The 17,578-nt window shown below is 42.8% G+C and overlaps 1 protein-coding gene and 1 pseudogene across 1 annotated transcript; one reads left to right on the top strand and one right to left on the bottom strand.

Moving 5' to 3' along the window:
- Nucleotides 1–1,682: 1,682 nt before the first annotated feature.
- On the top strand, nt 1,683–6,347 carry LOC118758860 (ferritin light chain-like; annotated as a pseudogene).
- A 5,898-nt stretch (nt 6,348–12,245) lies between these two features.
- Nucleotides 12,246–14,207, bottom strand: ARL14 (ADP ribosylation factor like GTPase 14). The gene has a single exon (XM_058661173.1). It carries the CDS (start codon nt 14,077–14,079, stop codon nt 13,504–13,506), a length of 576 nt encoding a protein of 191 aa, XP_058517156.1. The 5' UTR covers nt 14,080–14,207; the 3' UTR covers nt 12,246–13,503.
- Nucleotides 14,208–17,578: the final 3,371 nt, after the last annotated feature.

Genomic DNA, 17,578 nt, shown 5'->3' with positions numbered 1-17,578 from the left:
TAACCCATATGCTTCAAATTCCTTCCTCTACCTTCCATGTCATATGTTTAACCCGAGATGTTTTCTGCCGCTGTTTGCACATCCACCTCTACCATCCCGTGCTTGTTAAACACCTCATGCCACCCTTTACTAAATCTTGGAACACTCGTCACAATCTTAATCACATGCTTCAGTGACCGTCTGCGTCCGGGACTAAAAGCTCCTGAGGAGTCCATCTTTTCACCATTAGATCAGGCTTATACAGTTTAAGGACTCATTGGGTCCTTCCAGGCTCATTAAAAATGCTATTAATTCCATATATCAGTTTTCTCTTGCTGCAGTAACAAACTACCACGAACGAGATCAACGTGTTAAAGCAACACCAAATTGTATTAGTGTCCAGGTGTGTTGGTGATCGCAGGGCTGCATTCCCTTTTGAAGGATCCAGGAGAGAATCTACTTCTTTGCTTTTTCCAGCCTTGGGAGACCCTCATGTCCCATCTCCAAAGCCAGCGATGTGGCATCTTCAGAGCAGCCGATGACCTTCAGCATCCTATCAGAGTCATATCTCCTCCTACCTCTGAACTGTGTCGAGTTTCTGAAGCATCCACACTGTTAGCCTGGGGCTCAGCTGGGTCATCCAGGAGAACCTCAACATCCTTAACTGCCTTTTCCTTTGAACACACAGGTGACAATCACAGTTCTAAAGACTGAGATATGGACATCCTGTGAGATATGGGGGTAGGGGCATTTTGCTTGCTGCAGTCCGGAGTCTTCCCTTTCTTCCCCCCCAGCTAACTTGGTCTTTAGCTACTCAACATCAGCCATACAAAGATTTCTCTAAAAAGCTGCAGGAATCACTCAGAAATGGTTAATGAATCAGCTTTGCCTAACTACAGTGAAATACTTGACAGAAGCCAACGTTATAGGTTAAAAAGAAAGCTTGTTTTGGCTCTTGATTCTGGATTTTCAAGTTCAAGACAAATGGTCCTATTGGTTGGGCACTCAGCAAGGCTGGAGCAGAGGAAGGACCCCCTGGTGAGGCAGGAAGCAGAGAGAGCTGGTGCGCCTGACCCCAGATTTTAACCAACCTTCTCCTGACAATCAGCCTTGGGTACACACCTCTGAAGACCTCCTCCTGGGACCCACTTTCTTTTTTTTTTTTTTTTTTTTTTTTAAGATTTATTCATTTTATTACAGCCAGATACACACAGAGGAGGAGAGACAGAGAGGAAGATCTTCCGTCCGGTGATTCACTCCCCAAGTGAGCTGCAACGGGCCGGTGCGCGCCCGATCCGAAGCCGGGAACCAGGAACCTCTTCCAGGTCTCCCACGCGGGTGCAGTGTCCCAATGCATTGGGCCGTCCTCAACTGCTTTCCCAGGCCACAAGCAGGGAGCTGGATGGGAAGTGGAGCTGCCGGGATTAGAACTGGCGCCCATATGGGATCCCGGGGCTTTCAAGGCGAGGACTTTAGCCGCTAGGCCACGTTGCCGGGCCCGGGTCCCCCTTTTAATCACTCTCTTGGGCCTCACAGCTTAAATATCTGTATGAGTCGTATCCTCCTCCAAGTTATGCAGGTAACCATGTAATTTACTGTCTAAATGAGACACTGGGTAGTGGAAGGCAGGGTTGCTTTCATTTGTACTGGATTGACCAGAAGCAGCAGGGTGAAGTGAGTGTGTGTTCTGTGGAACGCTCACCATGAGGGTTGGAGCTCTGTTTTTCAGCCTGATCTCTTACGGAAGGATCAACAGGAAGATGCTGGAAAGCTTCACCTTTCTCTGAAAATCCATGCTTCAGGCTAGAGATGAGATGTATGGCTCAACAGGCTAAGTAAAACCCTTCTCTTCTCTAGTTTAAGGATATATAAACAAAAGAATGTTTATGTTAGGATATTATACCTTCATCTATGATACGTATTGTAAATATTAACTCCCGATTTGACATTTATCTTTTTATCTTGTTTATGATGAAGTTTCTTATAACACACAGTTCCAATATGTCTGTAGCCACATAATAAAAGACAAGACGCCAAGGGAAGGAAACTGGGCTCTACCTCTTGGGCTTGTAAGAGTGATTTCCAGCTTTGGCAAGAAATAAAAACATTCTAAAGCAAGGATCTCCCAGCTTTCTCTTTATCTTTCCTAGACTTTCCCTTTCAAGTCTGATACTTGGGTAATCAGCTTGTGATCATAATAGATGTATTTTGTACCCAGAGACAGTTATTAATGTGCAGTTGCTGAAGATACTTCCAATGTATTTTTCTGTATGAAAGAGGTTTGTTCCCCTCTAAATCTTTCCCTTTTTCTCTTGCTTTATCTTTAATGAGTAGCACGATAGTTTTTTGCTTTCATTTATTTACTATGTTATAATCCATTAGTGTCTGTACTCTTTTCTGATGTTTAAATTACCTCTGATTTGGTCTATAGGATTCTGTTTAAGCTGCCCCAGTAAACTTTTAAACGTCTCCATCAATCTCTGGGTTCCTTTTTGTTCTCTGGCACAAGATATATCATTCTCACATTGTGCTTTCCTTGTTTCAAAATTGAGCTGCCATTTCTCCAAGGATCTGTGATTTCTTTCAATGAGAAATACTATTTAGAAACCAAGATCTGAACTTTGGATATACTCATTGTTACTGGAGCCACTACCATGTAACCCTTTGACTTTCCTTCTTCCAAATTCCTTTTCTCATGATTTTGTTTGGCTAAACAGTATTTCATTAGGAATGACCACTTTTTATGATCGGTCTTCTATAGAAGACTATTTAGGTTCTTTCCAATATTTTGCCATTACAAAAAACGTCACAATGTGCCCATGTGTTCCTTCATGTCTATAGTTGTGTTATCGTCAGGGAAAATTCACACACCAAAGACTCAGATTGAAAAGTAAATATAAATGTAACCTTTGTTGGATTTTGCTAATTTCTTCTCCATAGGGGTTGTCGTCTGTTGCTAACAGCACAACACCACTGGTCAGGTAAGTAATAAAAGAGATTTGCTTTTGCTCAAGGTCCTGGTCCAAAGTCGAGGGACCATTTGGTGATGGCCTACTTTCTGGCAAAGGCTCAGGGCATCACATGGTGAGAGATAGGAGTGACAAGAGACCTAACCAAACTGGCTTTTATGGTAGACCTGCTATTAAGATAACTGTTTATTAGCAGTACATTCATGAGATTAGAGACCTAATCACCTTTTAAATCAAGATCTTAATTATTTCTCTTAATGTCTCATAATGGGGATTAAATTTCAACAAAAGTCTCAGAGAGGACAAGTAATATTCAAAACAATAGGAATTGTACCACCAGGATTGTATGAAAATGTGCATCTTTCCATCGCTTCACCAATGGAATTAAAATGTTATCAAGCATACATTTTTACAAACAGAATAAGTATAAAATATAGTATTAATTTGTGTTTCTCTGAAGCAAGAAGTAGCTGGAACATTTGTCATGCTAATATTTCCCTATTTTCCAAATGTTTGTCATTTTATAACAGATTTTGAAGTTTGTACTTATTTGAGAAGCTGGGAGTCAGACAGAAAGCTTGCATTCATTGGTTCATTCTTGAAGTGGCTGTTGCAGCTAGGCTAGGCCAATATTAGGAGCTAGGAACTCGACTCGGGACCTGCATGAGAGGCAGAGACTCAGGTACTGCCTCCCAGGAGTCTGTGTTAGCAGGAAGAAGGAGTCAGGGACAGAGTCCCTCATGAGACACACACCATGTCTCATGTGACTGTGAGACATGAGATACGAGGCGTGTTACCCAGGAAGCAAAACGCCCACTGCAGTTGACACTGCTAATGTTAAGCTAAACTTTGTTACACATCCACCCTCTGCTGCTGAAGTGTTCTCAGATATGGGGATAAAGCTTCCGATAACGTGGAGTAGGTTACAGTTTGAGAATTAAGTCTTTGCATAGAGGTACATTAGAGAATTCTCACCAAAGAGCTGAGGGTAGGCGTGTAGTTGCAGACAAAGGCCACAGCAAATGCTTTTCACAATTTTCAGTGCATGTCTTTGAGTCTCAGAGCTATTCTTGGTAAATGGGGATGATAATGACACTATCCCACAGAGTTAACGTGAGGATTAAATGCAGGGAGCACACAGAAATGCTTAGAACAGAACCTGGCCATCAGTGGATTCTACTGCAAGCCAACTGTTGCAGAGTTTTTTTGTTTTGTTTTTTTCTTAAATTGTTAAAACTTGGTTACAGTGACCCCATGTGTCCAAACATTGTAATAGTTATGGTCTTTTGCACTGAAAGACACTGAAAGCAGGTCATTGTCTGTTTCATACAGGCTGTGGGGATTGGAAAGCTCTTTTAAAACTGTGCTTTATCCATGCATATCAAAGTAACACATGCTCACTACACACCATTGGCAAAAGACTGAGAGCTAGAAGGAATCCTAGCCATTATAATGCAATCACTCTGTTTTAGGAAGTGGGGAGTGGGAAGCAATTACAGAGAAAGGCAGAGAGAGAGAGAGAGAAAGAATCTTCCATCCTCTTCATTCCCATGTTTACTACACAAATAGCTTCAACAGCCAGGGCTGAGCCAGACCAAAGCCAGGACCCAGAAAGTTCTCTGGATCTCCCCCTGGGGTGGAGGGCTCCAACCACCTGGGCCATCCTTGGCAGCTTTTCCAGCCATAAATAGGGAGCTGGAGTGAATGTGGAGTACTGGGACCTGAACTCCCACCAATATGGGTTACTAGAGTAGCCACAACCCTTGCCCCATAAACATTCAGAATACTTGATATTTTACATGCAAGTTTGCATATATGCATGTATAGATATGTGGGTTTTGCATTTACAAATGAGAGTCTGTCACATCAATCCAGGGAGAAAAGATAGTCTTATCAACAAATGGGAGTCTGTCTTTTACACAAGATTAAACACTAGGCTAAATGTAAAATGTATCTTTTGCTTTAAAACTGGAGTATTACCCCCCCCCCCATCGGGGCAGTAGCCTAATGGCTAAAGTCCATGCCTTGTATGTGTCAGGATCCCATATGGCTGCTGGTTCTAATCCCGGCAGCCCTGCTTCCCATCCAGCTCCTGCTTGTGGTGTGCAAAAACAGTCAAGAACAGCTCAAAGCCTTGGGACCCTGCACTTGTGTGGGAGACTCAGAAGAAGCTCCAGTCTCCTGGCTTCTAATCAGTGCAGCTCCAGCTGTTATGGCCGCTTGGGGAGTGAACCAGCAGATGGAAGATCTTTCTGTCTCTCTTCCTCTCTGTTTATCTGACTTTCCAATTAATTAATTAATTTTAAAACCCTAGAGCATTGGGTTGGGTGTTCAACCTCACTTTAAGATGCCCCTAAGATTATTGCTCTCCTTGTCAGTATACTTGGCTTGGACACTCAGCTTCGATCTTGACTTCAGCTGCCAGCCATTACAGATCCTGGGAGGCAGCTGGGAGGGCCCCAATGCCTGGGTTCCTGCCCCCCAGTGGGAGACCTGGACTGACTTTTTGGGTCCATCTTTGGTGCCCAGCCCACCACTGTGGTCATTCAGGAAGTCAATGTCCGTGGTTGAAAGTGCATGCTCGCACCCTTCTCCCTCTCTCTCTGCCTCTCAGACACACGAGCAAATACATTTTAAGAAGAAAACAAGAATTGCACACTTTAAAAATCCACTGACCTGTCTTTCGCTCCAACTGTGTTTGAACAGGACTAAAGATTATTTTTCATTTCCGACTTCTGTCTTCCAATTTCTAACTCCAGCACCTGACGGCACTTTGATCTTGTCTCCAGTTACCACTTCCAGGGCCACTTCACCATCTTCTGCTTCTGGGACCAGTCAGCGTGTTTGTGGTCATCCCCTTATTGCTGACCAGCCAGCCACGACCTCACGAGTTCGTCAGCATTATTCCACAGAGGTGGAAGCAGCTGCCCACCGCCAGGTCACTGGTCGGTTTGCATCTGCAGGCCTGCCACACCTACCTCACTCCGGGCTCCTATTTCCACAATGATAACAACCTGACCCTGGGGTGGTGGGCGGTGCTTGGGCCGCTTCTTCTGCAAGTTGGCTGAGGAAAAACTCTGGAGAGCCAAACTTCTCTTAAAGATGCTGAACCAGTGTGGTGGTCGAGCCCTCTTGCAAGAACAACAGAAACCATCACAGATGACTGGGGTGATGCCCTAGCCACCATGGAAACCACCGCAGCTCTGGGGAAGAACCTAAACCAGGCCCTGTTGGGTGTCCATAACCTTGGGTTCAGGCCACACAGATCCTCTTCTCTGTTTTCTCTTGGAGAATCATTTCATGGGTAAGGAGGTAAACCTCCTTGAGAAAATGAGTGACCACCTGGTCACCCTGCTTAGGTTGGCTGGCCAACAGGCAGGCAGGGCTAATAGTTCTTAGACAGGCTCCCGATCCTGAGGGACTGGGCGTCTGCAGAACCCAGTGCCCTCCGGGACTGTCAGGGTCTCCTGCTATCCGGTGAGAGTCTCAGTCCAGTCACCAGGCAGTGTGATAACAGCCCTAGAGTCCTGTTCCTAGCCTTGGACCAAATAGCAGTAAAGTTTATGGCTGAAAAGGCAAATAAAACAAGAGTGTCGCAACTGTGTGACAATAGGGTTATCCAGTGGTAAGCTGAATGTGGTTTCTTGTCCCCACTGCTCCTCCTGTGCCCTGTGTACTAACAGACAACTAAAGGCAGTGCGTTGAATCCCAGTGGGACAGTGCGTTAAAGGAAAAGAAAATTCAGCTTATTTAGAAATACAGCGCCACATTAAGTCAGAGTGATGGATGGAAATCAGTTTGTTGTACTAAAGAGCCTTTCATGTTATTTATAAGAAAAATGAAACAATTCTTTATGGATATTATATATATATATATATATACATATATATGTATATATATATATAAAGGTGGACATCTGGGTACAAAAAAGAGAGAGAAATGTGTATAATTATATGTCTTGTTTTTTGCAAAGGTACAAAGGAAAACAAATGGGTGTAGTCACAGGCTGGGAACAAAGACCTGGGATGAATGGGAGGTCTCTAAATGTTTTAATATAGTTTTGACTTTTGAGACATGCAAACTTTCCATAAGTTCAAAACTAAAATACTTGCTAAGTCAAAAAGGAAAGGGTCAATTATTCTTTGTTTATTTTTGTTTGTTTTTATAAGGATTTATTTATTTTTATTAGAAAAGCAGATAGAGAACAGAAGACACAGAGGTGAAGATCTTTCATCCGTTGATTCCCCCCCCAAGTGGCCGCAATGGCTGGAGTTGAGCTGATCCAAAGCCAGGAGCCAGGAGCTTCTTCTGGGTCTCACACACAGGTGCAGGGTTCCAAGGCACTGGGCAATCCTCAACTGCCTTCCTAGGCCACAAATAGGGAGCTGGATGGGAAGCCGCTGGGACATGAACCAGTGCCCATATGGGATCCCGGCGCCTGCAAGGTGAGGACTTTAACCACTAGGCTACCTCACTAGGCCCAAGGTCAAATCTTAAAATACCAATTGTAAAAATCAACTTAAAACCAATAACATGTTTAGAAGCATAATTCCTGAAAATTCAATTCAAGTAACTTGAACACAACACTCTGAATCAGAGAAAGGACAGAAAAGAAACTGTGAACTTGTCTGAATAGTTTTATTAAAGGTTGTGGGATTGTTGCAAGGATTCTGAATGTATTCTATTGTGTCATAAAACGTGATTATTGGTGCTGTATGTATCCAAGGGTTTTGACAGAAAAAGGATGCAAAGAAAGAATGGGGGTGGGCCCAGCCTGGAAACTTAGCAGCTAAAGCACTCACCTTGAGTGCACTGGGATCCCATATGAGCACCGGTTCTAATCCCGGCTGCTCCTCTTCCCATCCAGCTTCCTGCTTGTGGCCTGGGAAAGTAGTCGAGGACGGCCCAAAGCCTTGGGACCCTGCACCCATGTCGGAGACCTGGAAGAGGCTCCAGGTTCCTGGCTTTGGATTGGTGCAGCTCCTGCCGTTACTGCTGCTTGGGGAGTGAATCATTGGATGGAGGATCTTCCTCTCTATCCTCCTCTCTGTATATCTGGATTTACAATAGAAGTAAAAATAAAATCTTTAAATTAAAAAAAAATAAAGAAGGAGCTGTTAAGAAAAAACTGTAACACGAATTCAATCTGGAGGTCTCAGTGATTTTTTTTAAATTTTTTTGTTGTTTTTGTTTTTTGGAAAGCCAGATTTACAAAGAGAATGAGAGACAGAGAGAGATCTTTGAACTGCTGATTCACCTCCCAAGCAGGCACAATAGCCAGAGCTGAGTGGATCTGCAGGCAGGAGCCAAGAGCTTCTCACAGGTCTCTCCTGTGGGTACAGGGTCCCAAGGCTTTTGGCCATCCTCCACTGCTTTCCCAGGCCACAAACAGAGAGCTAGATGGGAAATGGAACAGGTGGGACACAAACTGGTGCCCATATGGAGTCCTGACGCATATAAGGCGATGACGTTAGCCACTCGGCTACCACACTGGGCCCTGAGGTCTCAGTATTTCAAAATATGCATTTTTAAATTAATAATATTAGGATCCTTCAAAGTATATATATGTGTGTGTGTATGTATATACATATATAATATATAAATATATATTTATTTATCTTTATGTACATAAAATAAGCAGTGACAGAAACAGCACAGCAACCATTCCATATCTGAATTCAAAATACCAATTCCCAAGAAAAGGAATCAGAGATCCCTGCATAAATGATTAATTCTAGCTGTAAGACAGGTAAAGCAGGAACAAGATAAACCTAGGAAAAGGTATTCCCTGAAACAAGGAATTACTCAAAGGCTTCTAAGGCCTTAACATTTTCACCAGTCATATCTGGCCTTGAAGGAGCTTCTGGTGGAGAAACTTGAAACAATTTGAGAGTTAGACAAAATGAAGAGCTCGTAGCGGTGCTGGTCACAGCACAGACTGGCGACACAGCCTTCCAGGCCCACCCTGAGGTTCTGATCACTCGTTCTGGGTAAGACAGGATTTGCTCTTCTGAGCAGCTTACAGATGATGACAGTGCTGTTGCTCCAAGGATGGAGGTTTGAGCAGCACTGGGTCATCCAGCTTGTAAGAGGTATGTATGAGACCATGGGGAAGAGAGGCAGAGACGGAGGTGTGGACAGAGAACCAAAACTAGAAAAAGCTCAAATATGCCAAAATTGCAATGATTATAAGGAACTTAGGCAAGACATAAAACTGCGTTAGTTTTACTTCATTTTCAATTTTTCTGAAGGCTTCAAAATAGAAAGTTGTGTAGGGGCTGGTGTGGGAATGTAGTAGTCTTCCTTGTGCAGCACCAGCATCCCCCATGGGCACGCGCTCATGTCGCAGCTGCTCCACTTCCCATCCAGCTCCCTGCTTATGACCTGGGAAAGTCATGGAGGATGACCCAAAGTCTTGGGATCCTGCACCTGTGTGGGAGAGCCAGAGTGGGATCCTGGCTTCAGATCAGCTTAACTGTAGCCATTGCAGCCATCTGGGGAATGGAACAAATGGATGGAAGATCTTTGTGTCTCTTCTCTCTGTAAATGTGCCTTTCCAATCAAAATAATAAATAAATCATTTTTTGTTTTAGAAGGAAGATCTCTGTCTGTCCTAATAAATACATCTTTAGATATTTTGCAAACGATGAGGAAAAATTAAATGTTCTTTTTCTTGTCTGCCTGGGACAAGTCAAATGAGGGTGGTAGAATGGTATAAGAGATGGCGAAAAGCAAATTTGGGAGGAAAGTAAGAGTGAGGAAAGATAAGCTTAGATACATACGGAGGAGCAAGAGGCATGGTCCTACCAAGTGGGGTGATTTAACCATGAGGGATCTGACAACCTCACATGTCTGCGGCTTGATACAGCACAAGTTCACTTCTTGTTCAAGACACTGTTACTGCTTAAGAAAACTGACTTAAAAGCAGTCTGTCCAAAGACACAGCAAGAAAATCAAAGTCCAACCAAGGTCTGTTTCCAGACTGTGTTCCTTCTGCAATGGCACACTGTGTGGAGGGACTTGCCCAGGGCATCCTGACTTTATTATCTATTTTTAAAGATGTGTTATTCATTTATGTATTGTTGAATAACCGAGTGAGATATCTTCTATCCACTGGTTCACTCCCTGAGTACCCTAAATAGCCAGGGTTAGGCCAGGCCAAAGGCAGGAACCAAGAGCCCTGTCAGGTCTCCCATGGGGGTGGTAGGACCCCAAGAATGTGTGCCATCATCTCTGCCTTCTGGAGGCACATTGGCAGGAAAGGCGAACCAGGAGCAGAGCCAGGACTGAACCAAAGTACTCCAAGGTGGGACCCAAGCATCCCACGTCATGCGTTAACAGCTGCACAAAGTGTCCATTCTGATCCTTGATTTCCTAAGCTATTTTAATACATGTTAGTCACTGCTGTTACTCAGCATTCTTTATTCTGATGCTCTGTGGGAATGTTCTTCACCTGGAACACTTGAAAAACAGATCAAAATGCTTCATTGATAGTTGGCATCAAGAATAATTAACTGACATTTATGTTTATCTCAAAGTTTCCAGATTTATATTTTAGGTGTCCAGCCAAAAAACATTTCAAGAGCACTAAGATTTTGGCTTCTGTCCATTCCATGGCAGAATGAAAATGATAAAATTTTTTGTCTTGTTAGACATAAATGTCACAATAAAATAGTGTAGTGTTTGGTATTTTTGATAAGTAGATTTTTGGTGCTCATGTTATATACACAAATTACTATGTGAGATAGGTATGTGAAGTTGCTTCACTACAGTAACCATTTTACAGCAACTGGAGTTCACAGTACCATGCTGTAAACATGCACAAGATTTATTTTTAAAAATGAAAATATGCAGATAAAAAGCCTGGAAGTAATGCACAAAATTAATTTGATGATAATAAATAGCAAGGCATGGCTAGTCCTGGCCTCTTTCCTTCACCCGCTGAGTCACGAGTATTTTGCTCTTTTCCACCTGGTCTGTTTGCTTCCTTTCAATTTGGGGCTTTGTTAGTAAGATCAAGATAATTACTAAAGCACACATGTGTAAGGCTGACAACTGTATATGCTGGTGGCTGTGTGTGTATTTGCTGATGTGTGCACATGTGCAATGTAGGAGGGCAGCAAGGAAGATGATGGTGAAATGAACACAAGGGGCCCTGCGCAACAGCTTAGTGGCTAAACCCTCACCTTGCATCTGCTGGGATCTCAAATGGATGCCAGTTTGTATCACGGCTGCTCCACTTACCTTCTAGCTCCCTGCTTGTGGCCTGGGAAAGCAGTTACGGATGGCCCAAAGCTTAGGACCCTGTACCCGCATGAGAGACCCAGAAACAGCTCTTGGCTCCTGGCTTTGAGTTGGCTAAGTTCCAGCCACTGTGGCCAGTTGGAGAGTGAACCAGTGGATGGAAGAGCTTACTCTCTTTATCTCCTTCTCTCTGTAGATCTATCTTTCCAATAAAAATAAATAAATAAATCTTTGAAAGAAGAAATTAACATCAAGAACAAGAAGTAAGTGATGGAAGAATTAGACTGGACCAAGGGGCATAAAGGGGAGATGCATGAGTGTATAGAAGTTTGTGGGAGAACGTTAGTGAAGACAATGAGGAGTAGCATTTAAGTAATATATGTTGGCCTCGGTTGATTTGTTTTGTGTGTGGTGTAAGCTCACTAAAGACAGAGATCATAGTATCCCCTATCTTAGTAAAGTTATGCCATGGCAATGAACAGCACAGGCCTTGCGTGAGACACACTGAGTGTACATCTTCACTGCCTCCTCAAGCAAACAGTTTCACGTGACTGTTGTTTAACCTTGTTTAGTCCCAGAAATGTCATCTGTGAAATGAAATAGTAATACCTATGAGGCTCCTTCAAACAGTTTCTGGAAAGGAAATTAAAAGATATGTTTGTTTTAGTACCAAAAAATTGGAAATCCATTCATATGAGAGGTCTTCAAAAAGTCCATGAAAAATGCATGTTCTGAAAAAAAAATTAGGCATGGATTTTGAAATTTTTACACCAAAATCAAACTATCTTTTCATTCTATTTTTTCCTTAAACTGAAATACTCCCATGTGTCTCTCAGGGTAATTGTGGACATTTGACGACTAGGTATGTGAAAGAGCTTAGCGCAATAACCTGGGAAATCCAGCTAGTCCACCAGTAAAACTGCTGCAACACATACATGTGCCTTATTAGTTGGATGCTAGTCCATGTGTCACAGAAGGACATGCTCAAACCTTTGCTAAACAAATCATGGCTAAGATGAGACGAGACAACCATTGAGAGAAATCCAGGAACTGGCATGCTTGGTTAATTAAACTTTTATTTTCCTCTGTGATCTTAAGATTTCGAGTCCTGGTGTTTTCATGAAGACTGGGGCTTGTTTCCAGCCCCAAATGGGCCTTGCTACAGGTGGAAAGAGGGTGGGAAGCGGGTGAGAGGGTGGGGGGGAGGTGGGAAGAAGGAGCATTGTGGATCAGCTCTTGTGCTGCACTGAGAATCCTGAGCCTGCTCGGGAAACTCCAGCTCAATGTCACTTCCTTTGCCCACTTCCCCTCCCCTTGTCGTGTGGTCCTCTAGAAAGTCAGCTGGTAATGGGGATTCCCAGTGACCAACCAGCACCCTAACAGGGTCCCTGAGAGAGTTCCTCTTAAGCACCCTGAGAGCTAGGGACTCAGACACCATCTTCTGCCTGGAACATTTTCTATTCCTCCACCTCAAAATTAGGTCTGTCATGCCATGGTCTGAAGTAACACCGTCCTACTTTTGCCTTAGCTTTACATCGCTTCCTCTTGTAAACAACAAGGTCTCAGAGAGCAAAGTCTGGGTCTACTTCCTGTTTGATCGGTACAATGAACTGCACAGAGTCGCCCACATAATGACTAGCACGCTGGGCTCCACTGAAGCCGATCCCGGGGCTGCGGCTTGGGGCGAGCCCTAAAACCAAATGTTACCCTAAACCAGCTGCTACTCTGTTCCGAGTTTTAAATTAGACATTTCTGCTTCCTATGGGTATACAGTCTCAGGGCAATTAACAGCCTAAAGCTCACTGTTCTGGGGACACTGAGCAGAGTTCCCAGCAGCAGATTTGAAACAGCCTGCAGGAATCCAAAAGAAAAGCTTAACTTAGATAGCATATATTTACCAACTTTTTAACATCAAACTTTTTTCTCTCCGTAACTTAAAGTTCATTTTTCATACACTTGATTATTACATAGAAGCCTGGTGACAATGAGGTACCTGTAACAGCTGATAATAATCAGAAAGGATTGTGTCTCTGTGGACGGTTACCTTAAGCTTTGTCCTAAAGCAAGATTTACTTGGTTGTAAGAATGTCTATCTGAATCAGCCAGTGTTTTCATTTTCCAGGATCGTTACCACACAGTTAGAGTTCCTGACTTTAAAAACAAGAAAATTTTCTGTTATTCTGAGTTGAACTGAATTTAAGTGAGATGCCATCTTGGCAAAAGTTGGCCAATTCAGTAACTTGTTTGTCCCACCTGATGGGGTGGGGGGGAATTACCATCTCAACTTCTTCAGTCTTTTTGCAGGCCTATTTCATTTCTGGTTGAAGAACGTGAGCGTGTCTCCCGATTTCAGGTGGTTTTTCACAAATGCCGTTACTTTCCTGAACCCCTCTGCCAGCCCTTCGCCAGTGACCGCACAGCAGGGCTGCACATACCAGTTCCGGTCACTGCACAGCTTCTTCACCTTGAACATCCGCGTGATGTCCTCAGCACTCAGCGCTCCAGGCACGTCCTGTTTGTTGGCTAACAGGACAACAGGCACATGTTTAATGTGTTCATTCTTCAGAATGCGCTCAAACTCTCTCCGGGACTTCTCCAGGCGCAGTTTGTCGGAACTGTCCACCACGTACACCAGCCCATCGGTGTTCTCGCAGAAGTCACTCCAGGTGGTTCTCATCTTCTCCTGTCCTCCAACGTCCCACACTGTCAACGAGAAGCTCTTCTCGAATTCGATCATCTCCACGTTAAAACCTATGGTTGGGATGGTGGTGATGTCATTAGCAAGCTTTAGTTTGTAAAGAAGAGTGGACTTCCCGGCAGAGTCAAGTCCCAGAAGCAGAATCTGGGCGTGCCTGACCTTCAGGTTCTTAGAATTCAGCAAACCCATTTTGTTCTTTGACTTTCTTGAAAGAGCTTTTCTTTTAGTGTGGGGCAATTAGTTGTTTCCAAATGGCCCGTGAAAATGCTTAGGAGGAAAGAAGACAGCAAAAATGCTTCATGCTAGATTTCAGGAACAGGATCCTGCGTTATTTATATTGCAGCTTATCAACTTGATTATGGGCAAATAGAAGTTTATTTGTAGTTACAGCCAATCCGGAGGAATCCATGGTGTGAGTAAGCAGCCAATGTCATAGTAGCTCAAAGGGGAAATTCTTTATGAGTGAGTGGGTGGGGCGTGGCGCACCCAGGTGTTGCTGCAGGTCTGTTCCTTTCCAGGTGACTAGCAACTGGGAAGAAAGTGCAGCTTACAGACGAGCACTAGGACAAGACTCGGCAGCAAAATACAACAGCCTTTTGCTTTAACCAAGCCTCTAACTTGAAACTTTCTGTGGAACTTTTTTTGTAGAACACCTCTAGCTATTTGACTATCTTATCCCACTTGTAAATAAGTAACCAGGTTTCTTTTACTGTGAAGAAAGCATTTATCTCCACTCCCTCCCTAGGATCTTAAGTACTTTCCCTTGTCCGAGTTACTCCGTGAGAAACTGTAAACAGCCCGAGGGCATCTGAACCTTACTCCCACAATCAGATGACCGTTTCTTTAAGCCTCTAGGAAGAGAGTTCTAACTAATCATAAAAACAGTTTTACAGGAAGACAATAGTAACACAAACACAATTTTGGAGCAAGCAGTCTAGTTACAGAAGTTACAAATCTTTGACTCCTTAAGACCCCCTCAAATGGTGAGCATAATATAGGAGGACAAGATACAGCCCAGGGTGTTGGTAGGTAACAGGAGGCAGAGAGGCACGAAATAAGGCAACACAGAGAGGACTGAAAGTCTAATCGTAGGACAGAACACACACTCTAGTGCTGGGTGACCATTCAACCTGGTTAAACTCCAGGCAAAACACTGTGTCTTTCTTCTTCTTCTTTTTTTTTTTTTTTTTTTTTTTTTAAGAAATTGACCAATCCCTGAAAAAACAAAACAAAAACAAATGAAAAAAAAAAAAAAACCACCATGTTTTGACAGTTGGGAGTTTCCATAACACAATGCCTAACTCAACAACATTCAATGATTCTGTAGCAAATTTGGCCTGGGAAAGCAGTCAAGGACTTCCCAAAGCTTTAGGACCCTGCATCCACATGGGAGACCTGCAGGAACCTCCTGGCTCCTGGTTTTGGAAAGGCACAGCTCCGGCCATTGCAGCTGCTTGGGGAATGAATCATTGGATGGAAGATCTTCTGTCTCTCCTCCTCTCTGTATATCTGACTTTACAATAAAAATCTTTAGAAAAATAAAATAAAATAATAGTTAGCATAACACTAAATAAGAAATAAGAAATTAGTCATTTCCACAGACATGGGTATGTCAAGACATAGAAAAAATTATAAAGATATTCTTAAATTGATAAGAGTCATTATCTCTGGGGGAAGCTTGATTCAAAGGAGATTTTTACTTTATCGCTTCGACTGTCAGTGGCCCGTCATCTCCCAGAGACAGCCATCAGCCTCGAGTGTCACTCATTACTGATTTGACTTGGTTTCTTTATTCCTAAAGCAGGGGAAAAAATATACATATATATGTATATATATGTGTGTGTGTATTCATACATATATATATCCTGTGTTACTTCTCACTTTTAATTTATACAAATTAATTAAAGTAACTTTTATTCAAAGTTGCATCCCTAACTGTAATCCCTAATATTTTATGTAATTTAATTCCAGAATATTATCTCAGCATTTATTCATCCTGTTAGTGAATATTTAGGACTTTGTCACTTTTTCTATTATTAATTATACTGTTAGAACTTTTGAAAGCAGAAAACAGACAAACAAAAAACAAACAAAAAAAGCCTAGTAGAAGACCAAGGAAAACTGCAAATTGAATTAAACAAGACTTCAATGGTAATTTGGGGGGTCTGTGAAGAAACTGAAAAGACTAGCTTGATACTTTGTGCTGTTACATACCACTATTTTCCCTAAAACAACGCTAATACATAAATAACCTTCTGGCCAAATTACCAAGACTGACCTATTTATAAATTCCTCCTCAAAATGAAGATAAAACAGGGAATCGGTCAAGATAAATGTGTTCTGTTATACAGAAAAACATGTAGCTGTTTCAGATCTGTGTTGTAAATACAAATGCTCCTTCCTTAAGCATAAGGACTGTTGCTGAAAAGTTGCTTGTAAACACGCTTTTGTAAAATTAGTAAAATTTCTCCATCATTCAGTGCTTATTTAGAGGAGCAATTGCACAGGGACACTTTCGGCTACTAGACAATATATTACAGCAGTGGACATTGTGGCACGGTGGGTCACGTTTGGGGCACTGCATGTGGCATAAGTCCGCGCTTCTCCACTTCCAAACCACTCGATGTCATCGCAGGATCCCTGATGTGGAACATGTTCTGAGGGTTATGCTCAAGTATTTTTGGTAGTTCTGACATGCTGCTGATCTCTCAGATCCAAAGATGAGGAAATCCTTGCAAGTCCATCGGCTAACATAGTCGATCTTAGATCCTCCATTTGCCCAGAAATTTGCTGTCAAGCTTCACTGGGGTAGTTAGCCAATTTATTCTGCCTTCCTTCCTCTGCTATGGTACTGGAAGTCCTCCGCAGGCTCCAATGGACTGCCAACTCCTCCACGTGCATCTGGGTATGCTGTCCACTGCTCCGTCCTCAGGAACTGAGAAGGCCCAGTTCTAACACATGGACTCTACTGTCAGATCACAGGTCCAGCCACTTGCCCCGTGATTGAAGCTCTGAGTCCAGCTGTTTAGTTGGGGGGACCCTCAAAGAAATCTCATTCAAAGTGCCTACTGTGTGAACCACCAAGCGCTAATGCCAAGGATAGCATAAAAAGAGGTTACACTTGCATGTAGGTGACTTCATTCAGGGAAAGATAAAAGACACATACACAGATCATCATACTCCTTAGTCAAAAATACTAATGCTGTGAGAAAAGCAAAACCAAAGCATTCTGGATATGCACAAATTCGGGAGGATAGAGCGCATTAGCCTTCCTCAAGTTCAGTATTGACCTAATATTTTAGAGATCAATGCAGAATTGGGGGTTCATGGAACTGGGTCATCTGTGTGAGCAAAGTCTCGGAAGGAAAAAACACAGATTGCATATGGAAAACCAACAGGATATGCAGATGCATCCCTCTTCCTATAAAGGTGCTTAATTATCACGAAGAAACCCTCAAATAACTCTAGATTGTGGGACATGGTGCAAGACAACAGATCTGAACTCTTCCTCAGCATATGTCCATATCTTGAAATACAGAAGAAAAAAGAAGCAGGAGGAAAAATATTCTAAATTAACAGAGACATGATCCCTAAATATACTTTGGAATATTTAACTGGACCTTGTGTTCTAAATATTAATTATAAAAAGAATCATGAAAATCTGGGAGATTTGATTATGAGCTATACA

This window comes from Ochotona princeps, chromosome 3 (genome assembly GCF_030435755.1).
Source record: "Ochotona princeps isolate mOchPri1 chromosome 3, mOchPri1.hap1, whole genome shotgun sequence".
NCBI classification, from domain to species: domain Eukaryota; kingdom Metazoa; phylum Chordata; class Mammalia; order Lagomorpha; family Ochotonidae; genus Ochotona; species Ochotona princeps.
Note: the sequence above shows the minus strand (reverse complement) of the source record. Positions and strands in the feature narration are given on the sequence as shown.

Bases quoted from the DNA above. Each gene is read 5' to 3' on its own strand.
- ARL14 (XM_058661173.1), bottom strand. From the start codon at position 14,079: ATGGGTTTGCTGAATTCTAAGAACCTGAAGGTCAGGCACGCCCAGATT.